Source organism: Neolamprologus multifasciatus, chromosome 15, assembly GCF_963576455.1.
Source record: "Neolamprologus multifasciatus chromosome 15, fNeoMul1.2, whole genome shotgun sequence".
Taxonomy (NCBI): domain Eukaryota; kingdom Metazoa; phylum Chordata; class Actinopteri; order Cichliformes; family Cichlidae; genus Neolamprologus; species Neolamprologus multifasciatus.
Window position 1 is genome coordinate 34,303,485 of NC_140453.1, and position 14,558 is coordinate 34,318,042.

Here is a 14,558-nt window from a genome sequence, read left to right on the forward strand (position 1 = left end):
TCATATTTAGGAAAGTGTTCTAAATATAGCCACTAAAACTGAAATGGCTTATGTTTGATTGCTTTGTGAAATTTGGCTCGGTGTTTCCTGCTGACAAAGAAACAGTTCTTTCCTTGGCAGAGGAACATTGTTGAATAAATGAAAAGCGCTTCGTGGCTGCAGTCCAGCCTTTCAACTCTTCTGAATGTTTCACTCACCGTTGCAGCGATAACGCAGGTTGGCCCAGATAATGTTCTCCTGGGAGAAGCAGAAGACTCCCAGTCGGCCTCCTCTCATGGTCGCGTCTATGATGACGCCCGTGTCCGCTACCATTTGAGTGCCCTCGTAGAAACGAACTCTGCAAACCGACAAAGCACAGCAACAAACATTGCATTAACAAAGTGTCAATAACACTTGCAGAATTACATTTTATGGCTGATTCTTTTTCTCTAGCACCACCAATGTATTCAAATTTTTACTTTTATTGAAATATTTATAAAACTGTTGCATGTATTCACTGTACATGTTCATCTATTCTCGACTACATGCCTCTGGCACTATCATGTTGAGAAAATGTTTCCACTGACACACAGATGTTTCCACACATTTGACTATGACACACGTACATAAATACACACGAGTTTGCATGGATATCTTTGGAAGGCCCCTTATAGTAACCGTAACCATCCCGGCTACATATATAAGCCGGGCGATCGTGGCTCAAAGAGTTGGCAGTTCGTCTTGTAACCGGAGGGTGGCGGTTCAAGCCCCGGCTCAGACAGTCTCGGTCGTTGTATCCTTGGGCAAGACAATTCACCGATGGCGCTTGCCTCCACCAGTGTGTGAATGAATAGTGGAATTGTACAGTGCTTTGAGGGCCCCAAAAAGCGCTCTATAAATGCAATCTATTATTATTATAACCACAACTTAAAAACCTCATTCTAATTTTAGGCCTCAAGCAGGACCTAAACCTTTAACCCAGCCTTTGAAGGTGTGTCACGGGCCCAGAGGTCCTCACTTTTTCAAAATATTTTAATTTGCTGTCCATGATCGACAGCCGTTTGTTCAGTGATCTCTTGTCCCTCATTGGCTCAGATGTCTCCAGATTCTGGCCAGTGATGGTTCCAGCATTGGGGATTAATTTGTTGATCCTGCTGGCATCTCTGGCACTGATACTCATGATTACTCAGTTTTGTTGATCAGACCGCACCCATCTCACACAGACGCACACCTGTCACACTTTCATGCTGAGAAAGTATTTTCACAGGCACAGAGACATTTCCACATATTTGACTATGACACACCCAATAGATAAATAAATACAAAACCTTTGTCTAGCCCCTTATCGTACTCTTAACCATCCCATCTATATATTAAAACCTTATTCTAATGTTAAACCTAAAGAAAATCTCAAGGTCCTCAGTTTTTCAAAATGTCCCCAATCTAATGGTCCAATGCTCGAACTGGTCCTCACTGAGATGATTAAACAAATATACACACACACTCTCTATTATAAGATGAATGTTATTTTCCAGTCTGTGGCTTATACAAAACATCAGCGTTAATTGTGTGTCACGGTACCTGATGTAGCCGTCAGCAGGCCGGTGCTGGAGGAACCAGCGGTACGAGGTCTTATCTTTCCAGCCAACATTGCGAGCATCTTTCCACAGGAGCTTCACCTGCTCGGTGGTGTCGCCCGTGTGCCACAAAGCGTTCCGCAAGTTTTCACCTGGACCTGTGTTTGATTTCACTGCCTTAAGAAGAGTAAAAAAGGGATAACGTGTTTGCGATCACATTTTGTTTTTGATTTTTTTATTATAGATTAGTTCACAACTCATATGTTTGTATGCCTCTACTAAATCTACAGATTATCAACAAATTTACTACCATTTTCTGACCATGGCAACTAAAATTGTTTTAAGGTTTAACTGGTTGGTTGTAAGACACAAGGCAGTGAAAATAATCGTCTTTTAGCTCATTATTTCATTATGGACACTTCTTCAAATGGACTGTGCTGCAAAACCTTGACCCTATAAAGCATTTAAACCATAGATTAAATATTAATACAACTACTAGTTACAGCTCATAGTCTCTTTACGACTAATCTGTTATCCTGAAGTGGAGCTGGAATTTCTTGCAAACAGTACGGCAGTGACATACCTTCAGTTGGATTCCTGGTTCTGCCACGGCTCTGAACGGGTTTGCCTGCCAGTAGATCTGCTCCACCTGCTTCCACATCACCACGTAGAAGCTGGAGCTGTCCTGGTACGCAAATATAAAACCTGCATAGTCGTCGTCCGTTACCGTATTAACATGAAATGTTCCTTCAAAATCTACTCCGCTGAAAGCCGTGTAACCTGCAGGACAAATTATTTCACATCAGATTTTGTTTTTAAAATGTAGCATAGACGTTTAGCTCTATGTGCAGTAAATTAAAGCAACAGCCACGGGCCTGTTAGTAGGTGGATTTGGTTTCCTTTAAACAAATCCATGCTATTTTCGGTCATTTCAGATGGCAGTTTAATATTTATATTTTATATTTTCTTGAAATGTCAAACAGTTTTTTACCAACAGCCAATCCAGGATCGCTGTTCATAGTCTGCACGATCTCTCTTCCCTGTACAAACAGAACAGTGGATTATAGAGAAATGTTATTTCATGACAAGTTATTCTGGCAAAAAAGTAGAACAGCAAAAATCAAAGCCATAATTGCTTGACCTGGTTCAGCACCACCCAGTTAGGATCGATTTGTGCGTCTCCTTCTGGATCTAAAACGACTGTCTGGTACTCTCTGAAGTCAGTGAGGGTGACCTCTGCGTTTTCTGGACAGACGTCTATCGGGTCAATTATGGTGTCGTTGTCGAAATCCTTCTCACATACATTACCCACGCCATTACCTAGGAGGATAGGTAGATATTAGGCGTAAGTAAAGCACAAACTTTTATTTTAATATGTCAACACACACCGTCAGAGTCCTCCTGTAGAGGGTTGGGGATCAGACGGCAGTTATCAGGACCAGGTGGCAGCAGGTCTGGGATCCCATCGTTGTCATCGTCATCATCACACTCGTCTCCCTTTCCATCTTTGTCAGTATCCAACTGAGAGCTGTTGATGACCGCTGGGCAGTTGTCCCGAGAGTCTTGGTGACCATCGCCATCACTGGACAAGAGACAGATGTTATAGTAGGTGCAAATTTGACTTGGAGTATGAAAACAGAGCAGATAAATACAAGTGACTTGACTGATGAGCTCACACAATACCTGTCCTTGTTAGTGTCACAGGGGTCGCCAATCAAATCATTGTCCGCATCCATCTGAGAAACATAAGTTGAGTTGAATTTCAGATATGAAATTTTCCAAAGAATAATAAGCAGACAATGGCAATGATAATCCCAGCTAGGAAAGACAATGTGGACTGAATAATGCACCATGAGTGTGATGCTACATCCTGGAGTACACGCTATACCAAATTACTGTTGCAGACTAACAAGTTAAACCACTAGAGGTCATTAAAAGCAAGATTTTCTACTTAAGATTAACTGCTTAACTTCTCGTGCCTTTTTGCAAGATATTGATGTAACGTGTGAATACATTTCTCACCTGGTCAGGGTTGGAATCATAGGGACAACTGTCGCAGGCATCTCCCACTTTGTCACCGTCTCGATCTTTCTGGTCAGCATTTGGGACCCTTTTGCAGTTGTCAAGGTGATTGGGAATTCCTGGGGTTAACATTGGGAATGTTAGAAAATATTATAGTAACCCGAAGACAGGCACATAGCTTTAATGTGTTGTCAGTGATGGACAGCAGTTTGTTCACTGTCCTCTTGTCCACCATTGACTCAGATGTCTCCAGATTCTGGCCAGTGATGGTTCCAGCCTTGTGGATTAATTTGTTGACCCTGCTGGCATCTCTAATGCTCATGATTACTTAGTCTGGTTGGTCAGACCATACTCGTTCTCAACTACACACCTGTAGCACTACCATGCTGATAAAGTATGTTTAAAGGAAACCAAATCCACCTACCAACACGAAGACATTTCCACACATTTGACTATGACATACCCAATAAATAAATAAATACAAAATCTTTGTCTGACCCATTATCGTAATCTTAACCATCCCATCTACATGCATAACCATAAATTAAAACCTCATTCTAATTTTAAACCTAAAGAAAATCTCAACCAAGCCTTTACAGGAGTGTTTGTGGCTCACAGGTCCTCATTTTCCAAAATGTCACCAATCTAATTGTCTAAAGTTCAAAATAGTTCTCACTAAGATGGTTAAATGAGTGCATACACACACACACACACACACACACACACTCTGTCATAACATGAAAATGATTCCAGTTGATAGGTTGTAAAAATCTCATGTATCAAATTCACATTCAAATCACATCTCAAATTAAAGGCATATCAATACATGTCAGTGTTTCTAATTAACAGCCAGAGTTAATAGGTCTTATAATTAATATAGATTTAAAATCGATTTTCACAAAGTCTTTACCATCGCCATCGATATCCTCATCGCATTCATCTCCATATTTGTCCACGTCTGTGTCTTTCTGGTCATTGTTTTTGACGGCAGGACAGTTGTCGCAGGCATCGCCAAAGTCATCCTCATCGATGTTCCTCTGGTCCACATTGGGCACCAACACACAGTTATCCTGGGAAAAAGATGTTTTAGTCCCCGAGAGCAAAGTTACATGATTTTACTATATTTTCTTTCAACCTCAGTATCCTTTGTGTATGAACCTGTGTATTTAAGATCCCATCCCCATCTGCGTCTTCATCGCAGGCATCTCCAATTCCATCACTGTCAGCATCTTCTTGACCAGAGTTTGGAACAGTGAGACAGTTATCCTGGAAGAAACATAATCAGATGGGTAAGTTTTAATTTGTACTTGTTTTGTATAAAGTGATAAAGACCTTCTTTGATCTGAGATTGAGGTTTGAATTTAAAGTATGACAACATCTTCTTTTATGTCACATTTTTATAAGATCTTTGATCTTCTTCACAGCTAAATAAGCTGTTTTTATATGGCTAACTTTCAGAGAGTTCTCTTAGATATGAAGGAGATTTACCTTGTTGCAGTTACTATCAGGACAGTCCAGTTTTTCATCTGGGAAACCATCAATGTCGGTGTCAGGACCACACACGTAGCCATTGCCAGCCCATCCGACTCCACACTATAAGGATGGAAAATGTTTTAGAAGCTGTACATAATGCTTTTATTGGCTCTGTTTTGTGGTCTGCACAACATGAGCATAAGTGCTCAAACAGCTATTTCCCAATAGCTGCTATTATTGTCATAACATAATGAGGAAGGAATGTTGTAATAGCTTTGATAACCCATCAAAGCTAAATCCAAGCAGCTAAAACATAAAAGTTTTATTTTCTCACCTGGCACTCGATGGTCCCCTCTCGATGGACGATGCACTCTGCGCTGGCGTGGCAGGGGTTGGGTTGGCCATTGCCACAGGCTCTTTCAGGCTTACAGCCTTTTTGCTGATCCCCAGTATAGCCTGTCTTACAGGGACCACATCTGAAAGAGCCCTAATAGAACCGTCCCACCATGTCACAGGTGCCCACATTGGTAGTGTTAGCATGGAACTTAAAACACAGTGCTTCAGACAGCAAACGAAGGAGAAATATTAGTCCTAAGATTACACATACATTTGGCATGGGATATACTGCATTTATACAAAACACTGAGTTCACCGTGGGCTTCACTATGCAATCTAACTGATAACCCTAGACTGGAGTTTGATGCATATCCACTAATGACAGGTTAGGGCCTTTCTATGTGGAGTGTACACCTTCTCCATGGGACCACTTATCAGCTATCACTATCCTGCGATGTGCATTGGGAATTTTAGAAGGATGTTTGCAGTGAGTAAAAACCCCTCTCCGCTCTCCGTTCAAGCTGAAGCACATGCACAACCACAAATTAGTCCTGGTGACCTGCCAAAGCTGTACCCTGTTTCTAGGCTCCAGCACCCCTGCGACCGTGAACTGAGTAGGCAGTTAAGAAAATAGATGGATGGAAATTGTTTCCATTTAAATTACCATTTTAGGAATAAAGTTTAAACCATTAAGAGACTGCTCAAAAACATTCTGTTGTAATTTGTCTTGGACACAGTTGCATGCAGTTAACCGAGAGGATTGTGTTTCCAATACTGTATCGGCTGTAAGGTAGGACTGCTGCTGCTACGGCCAAAAGTGATTAAGGATGAAAATAAATCAAATATTCAGCCAACACAAAGAATGACTCTGAGGCTTAGATCTAATCAGCAATTTCATGGAAATTCACTTTGTTCATACTTACGGGGGTGTTCAGACACACGGAGTTCGCCACGCAGCCTCCATTGTTGGGACCATCACACTCATTAATATCTCTGCATACCTTAAAAAGGACAGAGAGTTAAAGACAAATGCAAAGTCACTGGAATGGTCTTTACCATTAAGACTGAAAAAGGAGGCAAAAAGAAAAATAAGTCGCAGAGAGAAGGAAGTTTGTTTTGGGCGGCCACGTAAAGTCCAAATTGATCTCATGTTGAATGGATCCATAAACCGCTGCATCGTGCCGACCTGTTTGTTGGCAGTGGCGTAGGCAAGACCGACGCCCTGGACCTGCGGGCCAGTGTATCCAGCGGGGCAGGAGCCGCAGCGGAAACCTGGGGATGTGTTGATGCAGCGAACACCCATGTGGCACGGTTTCACAGTGCACTGTTTGTAATAAGGAGACACACACACATCAGGATGTTTTTAGGATGAGGACCTGCATTCATTTAGATGAGTCCTTCACTGGGTTTCTAGTAAAGTCTAAGTTTTAGCTATTTCGTCACTTTCTAGTTGACGAAGTCAGGAAGAGAGTTTTCTGACCTTACAATGGTTATACCTGTAACTGTACTGTCAGCAACTGTTTATCAAATCTCTGCTCGTACCTCATCCGCGTCAGTGCAGTGGGTACCGTTTCCTTCCATGCCGTGAGGACAGGGTCCACATTTTACACCCTCTGGTGTTTCCACAAAGCTCACCCCAGGGTGGCAGGAGTTGGGCACACAGGTGGGTTGAGGTTGCATACCCCCCATTGCTGAGAAAAGAGGATATCAAAGCAAATTATTAGTTGTTTCCTTTTGTCTTTAAATCTCTCCCCCGTTTCTTCTAATGGACTACATAATCATAATATTCATAGTTGTGGAAAATTATGGATAATGGCTCAAGTTCGATAAAGATAATAGTGAGATTTCAATAATGATGTAATAATGTGTGTATTCTCAGACATAAACATAATTCCTTCATTGATAAGGGAGCTTGTGAACTCACCACAGGCTTCACACTCCATCACTGTGTTCTTTAAGAATACAATCTCCTTAATCTGGAAAGTACAACCAACAGATTAAATACCTTTTTGCATTTCCTCAGCATCCACAGTCAAACTGTTATCAAATGCAAGTAAATGTAGTTAAATATATTTTTATGACAGAGCATTACCTGCTGCTTCAAAAGCTCTTTAATCTCACCCAAGACGAGATTAGTCATTTTAATCTGACTGATAATTTCTCCATCTGGGTTTGAAGAGAGAACAAACCAATTAGTACAGGAAATCTTTTATATCCCCCCCCCCCCCCCACCCGTGCTGTTGAACAGAGTAAGGAATCTTTAACACAGCTTCCCACGCATCATTTATATTGGACATTATTTCACAAGAACTGAAAACTTTCAGTGTAGAAATGATTAGCTGTCTCAAGTGACAGCTCGAACCCTTTCTGAAGTTGTTATATTGTGTGAGCAGAGTTAACAAAGTTAAAGTACATAACCAAATTAGCTTCGGGGCCAACCTTCGGGATCAATAAAGTTTTATTGAATTGAATTGAATTGAATTGAATCATTGCATGAAAGAGGTTTGTGGTGTGGCCCAGAAAAGGTCATTTTTTCAGGGGTAATTTTTGTATTTTACTAAAACAAAAAATGATTGTGTGCAAATTGAAAAAAATCGTGCTTTCTAAGGAAAACGAGCACGTTCAGAAATGCATTATTGAAAATTCCTTGTTTTTTTTTTAAAGGTATTGGTTAAAAAAATTTGTTGAAATTTTATATTGGAGCTAATCATGTTATACTCATCTGTACACATCCATGAGCAATTTAATCAGATGAGTTAACATTGCAGTGAAGCAGCCTACACAAGCACAAGTTCCTCACATCTATGATTTGTTGTTAACAAGAAAGTATAATCTATGAATTAAGCCAAGGCTGTAATCATTGCTTCTTTCAGTAAGAAAAATCTCAGCCCATGATTCCGCTGGTGGTGATGTGAAAAACGGCATTAAAAGTAATGGCATTACTTTTTTCAGTAACGAGTAATCTAACTAATTTTACAATTTATATCATTACAATGCCATTACCGTTACTAACAAGAAAATGCGGTGCGGACACGTTACTCTTTTTCAACACAAACACACAGACGGCTGTCTTCTTCTTACTGGGAGCTGGGGGGGACGACAATCACACAAGAGCTGCTGATTGGCTGAGGAAGAATAAAGTAGTCGTGGTAAACCAATCACATAGCTGCAAATAACTTTGTTCTTTGGAAAACCTGTGCATAGGTTTTTAAATTTTACAATTTATATTTGCATTTCAAGTTATGAAAATGATTCATTAAACATGTTTGTGGTTGTTATAGTAAAAAAATATAACTTTTCTACTCAGATTTGATGTTTTTGTCTTATTTTAGATAGTTACTTTTCCTAGTAATTTGAGGAAGTAACTAGTAACTATAACTAATTACTTTTTCAAAGTAACTTGCCCAACATTGTCAATGACCCTACAGTGCTTCAGAGTTTCTCCTGTTTCACCTATTCACAGGAATAATTTGTTTTCAATTACACATTTTTCTGTTGTCTAACCTTTAGTCAGATCAGTTAGCTAGAAATAACTAGTGTTAAAATTTACCTACTGAAGTATTGTATTTAAATAAAAAATATGATTTTACATGATCTAGGAAAAAAAAGTAGGACCTTAAATGTACAAGCTGATTCTCTGAAACTAAAAACAAAAGGAAAAAATAAGAATAAATAATCACGAACAAATACAACAGAAAACCTTTAAAAATAATGAAAACATAAAAGTTTAGACAATTTAATTTTATATACAGAACAAATTTGAAGAAACAGTTAATAAGAACTTTGCAGTGAAAACAAGAACTCAAGTTATAACTACACGGAGCAGGTTTGGTTTATTGCTGCACTGCTTCACTTTTTCTGTGGAATTGTTTTGTTGGATGAACGTTTGGGACTGGAAGCTAGCTAGGGAGCAGTGTTTTGATATGTGTGTGGAAGGTCCTGTACAACATGATCCACTGCATGTTTAATGCCAAAGTCTAATGCCTGGCATTCCTCCACCACCACAGGACTCATTCGAATCCACAGCCCACACATTAACTGGAGTCAGAAGTAAAAAAAAAAAATTCCCAGAAATAGAATGACACAAGATTATCCAGAAGATATGGGACATTTTTCCTGCTCACATGCTTTCTGGAATTAAGCTTATGGGTATCCTGGGATGCTTGGTTTCAGTATGATCTGTAGTTTTGGTGCAAATTGCCTTCATTTAACCACAAATCAACTATCGAGTGGGAAGTTTAATTTATAGATATAAGTTTTTATATCTATATATATATATATAGATATATAGTTTTTGAATTACTTTTATATTTGTGGAATAGTTATATTAAAGTCTAATATGTCTGTCAAACTGAAACTCAGTGGTTTAATATATATATATACATATATATATATATATATATATATATATACATATATATATATATATATATATATATATATATATATATATGTATATATATATATATATATTGAACTTCTGTTCAATATATTAGAGAACTTCTGTTCTCTAATTAAGAACCTGTAATCTGATTCATTCAGAGGCAATAAGATGAAGCCAAAACAGTATTGATAATATTGATAGTCTCTTAGAGGATACATATAGTGACTTGATCTCACTTTTTCACAAAGCCTAGTTAACAAAATTTCACGGTGGGGGAAATAATTATCTAATCCTCAGCTGAATTTGTAAATTTACTCCCTCACAAAAAAACAAACAGTGTATAATTTTTCATTTACTGGAGAAAGACGGAATATCAGGGACAAGATTGTAGATCTGCACAAGGCTGATAGGAGCTACAACTCCATCAGCAGGAAGCTTGTTGAGAAGGTGCTAACTGTTGGTGGGATCATTTGGAAATGGAAGAAATATAAAATAGCCATCAATTGCCTTTAATGCATCCATGCATGAATCTACCTCATGGACTGACAATGATCATGATGAAGGTGTCATATCAGCTCAAAACTACACAAGAGAAGCTTGGACCACAGACACTACGAACATCATTGATGATACACCACACCATGATCGGCTGAAACTTGCAAAGCCTCCATGTTCCCCCAGCTCAGAAAGACACATGTACAGGCCTGTCTTAACATCTACATCAGTGAACATCTAAACGATTCAGAGGAGGCTCGGGAGAAAGTGCTGTGCTCAGACCAAACCAAAGTCTTTGGCATCAACTTGACCCGCTGTATTTGGAGAAAGAACAGCATTCCCACAGTCCAGCGTGGAGGTGGAAACATTACGCTTTGAGGCTGTTTGTCTGCTGGGGGTCCAGGACGACTTCAGCGCATTGAGGGGACAATGGGCGGGGCCATGAAGCATAAAATCCCGGGATGAGAAACTCACTGACGATGTCTTAATGCATGCTTAGTAATCCAGGTAACCATATATCCACATGAACAGAATCAACTTTCTGCGAACACTGAAGAGAGTTTGTGAATGGATCTTCCATCATGACAGTGACCTAAAACACCTTGCCAAGGCAAAAAAGGAGGGGCTAAAGAAAAAGTAGATTAAGGTCATGAAGGACTGGAGACCTCAGTCCTACAGAAAGTCAAGGGACCTAAAGGATTTAGAGAGTTTCTGTAAAGAAGAGTGGCCACAATCGCTCCTGCAAACCTGGTGACCAACTGCAAGAAACATCTGAAAGCTGTGGTTACCAGCAGGTGTTTCTCCACTAAGTACTAAGTCAGGGGTGTCCAACTCCAGGCCTCAAGGGCCAGTGTCCTGCCGGTTTTAGATCTCACCCTGGGTCAACACACCTGAATCAAATGATTAGTTAGCAGGTCTCTGGAGAACTTCAAGACATGTTGAGGAGGTAATTTAGCCATTAAAATCATCTGTGTTGGATTAAGGACACCGGCCCTTGAGCCCTGGAGTTGGACACCCTGCTTGCTTGGGGATCAAATACTTTCACTCAGTGAAAGCAATTCAGTTTATAACTTTTAGTTAAATTTGATCTTTTAAACCTTTGTTTAGCAGTTGATTCTTCATATATCCAGCTTTTGAGATTCTTCACAACATTCATCTGCTAACAGCATCTGTCTTGAACAAATTCTATAATGTGTTTTTTGGAGGCTTTCCTCTCAAAACAACCTCCTGCTGGGGCCATAAATAACACAATGAGAGACGTGAGAGTGAAGCAAAACATTAAAGTGCGGCTAAAAGACAAAAAGACCTGATAATAAGTCTGAATAATAATGCAGGCGACGACACACTGTATCCATACGTTTATTGTTGTTTTAAAAATACCATTTGCAGGTCAGTTCAGTACCGGGTACCAAAAGCAGAAATCTCCTGAGCGTGTAGAGCAGGAAATGTGTTCTTCTCGTTAGCGGCAACTGTGTTTACCGAATGAATTCCACAGCAGAGAGAAGAGATGCTGGACATAAATCACTGTCTCTGCTAATGGAAAGGAGGCTGAGTCCTGGACGACAGGAATCTCACTATGATTGTTTTCCCTCGTTGTGTGCACAGAACTTTCCAGCCCTCGTGAGCTTTGAGCTCCTTTAAGTCAATTTGTGTTCCTGCCCGACTATTTTTCTAATTTTTCATAACAAAAAGCTCTACCTCCCCTAAAAATAAATATAATAATTAATTTAAAAAAATCATATTGAAATAATTAATAAAATCTGGCTTTGAATTCATTTCATTTGCAGCTTTTTTGTCATTTTTCTTATGTAACACCCGTTTCTCTTGTTCTGCATAGCAGTTTCCATTAATAAACTGAACTCATTTATCAGATTAATTACTTAAGAAAACACTAACCTGTCACCAGAAACTACCAAAGGCTGTAATATCTTCCCCAGATGGATAAATCAGTTTATATTTTCTAATGTTTTAAATTATGCCTTCTTTCTCTGCTGCGTCTCCACATCAGTCGTCATATATTGTTCGTGTTTCTTTCAAATTAAAACTCTGAAACTTTACCCTTTAGTCATGTTTACTGCTAATGCTCTTTAATCTTCCGATATCAAACGTATTTCTCACCTCTCTGTCCTGCAACAGCGCTCCCTCCTATGCAGAGCACACAGGTCAGCCCCAGAAACCACAGCATGTCTTCACCTCTGCAAAAAGCACCAGTTCAGGTACAGCAGGTTACTCTGTTCCTTCCCTCTGTTCCTCCTGCGATCCTTAACCCAACAAAGGTTCTGGGGTATTTCCTTCTCTACTTTAGGTTTTATACGCCACTTCTACTCCCCCTCCTGTGGTTTACATCTCCATCCCTTCCCTTAAAGCTCCAAGAAAAAGGAAGAAGAAGGCGTCTGGTTACACAACAAAATACACCCCCACAATGCGGTGTAACAGCGGCATTACTTGCTGTGTTTTTTGGTCACGTCACTCCAAAACGACACAAGTAAAGAAATCTGTTCACTTGTTGTTTTACACCGATGCTGAAGAAAGTGTTTCGAGGGTTGTTTGGCTGCTGCTTTTGGATTTCTGTGTTGATTATTCTTTAAATGGCTGTTTGTTTCTAGAATATCCAAGGATCCGAGGTTCAACTAACCACGTAATGAGTACAATGAAAAGAAATGAGCAGATGTACTGAAGCTGGTCCAAACACTTTTGTGGATTGCTCCATTACAAAAAAAGGTCAAGAATGTTTTTTCAAGCTTTGTTTAAACTGTGATTAGAACAAAATGAAAGAAACTTTCCAAAGAAAAAAACACCAAGATCAGTTAAATTATTAGGAAATTAAAACTTCCATCCATTTTCATAGTTTCAGTGAGGTGATCAAACATGTAATCTCCCCACAGAACACCCCAGACTGTCACCATATCAGCACATTTACTCACAGTACCATTTTAATCTGTAGCACTTACACAGACACCTCTAATGGTCTGCAGATGAGATTAAAAGCTAGCAATCAATCCTAATACACGGAAGCACGTGCAGAATAAAACACCAACACTTTCATCATTAATAATTACGAGCAATGACATCAGCTACGTCTACAGGAACTGTATTATTTTCACTGATGACGGTCAGAGTTGTTTTACTCCTGCAGTAGGGTTAGTTGTCAGTAATGAGATCAGCAGATGTTGGATGTTTTGCTCCAGATCAACTTAAAAAGCTGACAGCAGTCAAAGTTACATTCATACAGTCAAAGCACAATATGAATGCTTGCTTGTTCTAGTCTGCATGTGTGAGAAATCAGAGGGATAGATAGATAGATAGATAGATAGATAGATAGATAGATAGATAGATAGATAGATAGATAGATAGATAGATAGATAGATAGATAGATAGATAGATAGATAGATAGATAGAAAATGCATCGAGCAGATATTTTATGTCTCTGATCTTTACTGCTGTGAGGAATGTTAGGGTTAAAAGCCGAGTGGAACAACCTCCTGCAAACTTCATTAGTGATGGTTTGCTGCCTATGCTACAACAGTTTGTGAACACATCAGGGGGCTTCTCAGTTTCTGAGGACATGACTCGAGGTTCACCTCTGCCCTTTTCTGTTTTCTCTTTGTTGTTTTTTTGGGTTTGTTTGTTTCTTTTTTTAACCTTCCAGCAGCTTCAGGGTTACATAATATCAACTGAGTGCCAATACTGCATGTAAAAAGAATTATATTTTGGCCCTGGACATGTCTTTAAATGATGAGAATTACATTTTTAGGGTAAGGAATAATAGTAATGAAAACCGGCTTTTGCACCACGCTGTAGCATAAAAAAGCTTCACATGGAGAAACAGGGTGTACCTCTGAATCAGAATTCCCAAAATTCGACATGGACCGGCCCCTGCTTAGGGCAGAGCTTCTGAAACCTTCTAGAGTCGAGTCAATTGCAGTCTTAAAGCTCGAGTTGATCTGGGAGTTGATCACTTGTACAGTTGTCTATGAAGCTTTGCCACCAGAGAGGAAATTCACTTTCATAGTAAACAGACCATTTCATTGTATACTGTGTTATTTCAAAATATATGCTGTGGACAGTTTACTTGAAGCCTGACTGTGTCACATCCTTACATATGTAACATCGAAAGCCTAAAATGCTTCTTGTTATCTCCTAAAGACCGGGTAAAAAGATGGATGTAGCTTCCAGAAAAGTCAAGCCGATGTCTAAGTGCCTCATCTGCTGGCAGTAAAATATATCTACATCTAAAACCCTTGCTGTCTGACCCAGTAAACACTTCATGGACAGTTTTATGGGCTCAGTCC

General features: G+C 39.5%; 1 protein-coding gene across 1 annotated transcript in view; it reads right to left on the minus strand.

Annotated features, from left to right (window-relative positions):
- comp (cartilage oligomeric matrix protein) overlaps nucleotides 1-12,917 on the minus strand; it is a 16,217-nt gene extending 3,300 nt beyond the window's left edge. Inside the window, exons 1-18 of the mRNA XM_085132564.1 lie at nucleotides 12,385-12,917; nucleotides 7,480-7,553; nucleotides 7,312-7,363; nucleotides 6,930-7,078; nucleotides 6,574-6,711; nucleotides 6,311-6,388; nucleotides 5,386-5,538; nucleotides 5,067-5,171; nucleotides 4,737-4,844; nucleotides 4,489-4,648; nucleotides 3,579-3,697; nucleotides 3,240-3,292; nucleotides 2,945-3,138; nucleotides 2,698-2,876; nucleotides 2,548-2,596; nucleotides 2,140-2,336; nucleotides 1,561-1,733; nucleotides 198-337 (exon numbers count right to left, since the gene is read on the minus strand). Of these exons, the coding sequence (XP_084988690.1) occupies nucleotides 198-337; nucleotides 1,561-1,733; nucleotides 2,140-2,336; nucleotides 2,548-2,596; nucleotides 2,698-2,876; nucleotides 2,945-3,138; nucleotides 3,240-3,292; nucleotides 3,579-3,697; nucleotides 4,489-4,648; nucleotides 4,737-4,844; nucleotides 5,067-5,171; nucleotides 5,386-5,538; nucleotides 6,311-6,388; nucleotides 6,574-6,711; nucleotides 6,930-7,078; nucleotides 7,312-7,363; nucleotides 7,480-7,553; nucleotides 12,385-12,451 (2,188 nt within the window). The 5' untranslated portion in view covers nucleotides 12,452-12,917. The remainder of the gene's footprint in view (nucleotides 1-197; nucleotides 338-1,560; nucleotides 1,734-2,139; nucleotides 2,337-2,547; nucleotides 2,597-2,697; nucleotides 2,877-2,944; nucleotides 3,139-3,239; nucleotides 3,293-3,578; nucleotides 3,698-4,488; nucleotides 4,649-4,736; nucleotides 4,845-5,066; nucleotides 5,172-5,385; nucleotides 5,539-6,310; nucleotides 6,389-6,573; nucleotides 6,712-6,929; nucleotides 7,079-7,311; nucleotides 7,364-7,479; nucleotides 7,554-12,384) is intronic.
- Nucleotides 12,918-14,558: the final 1,641 nt, after the last annotated feature.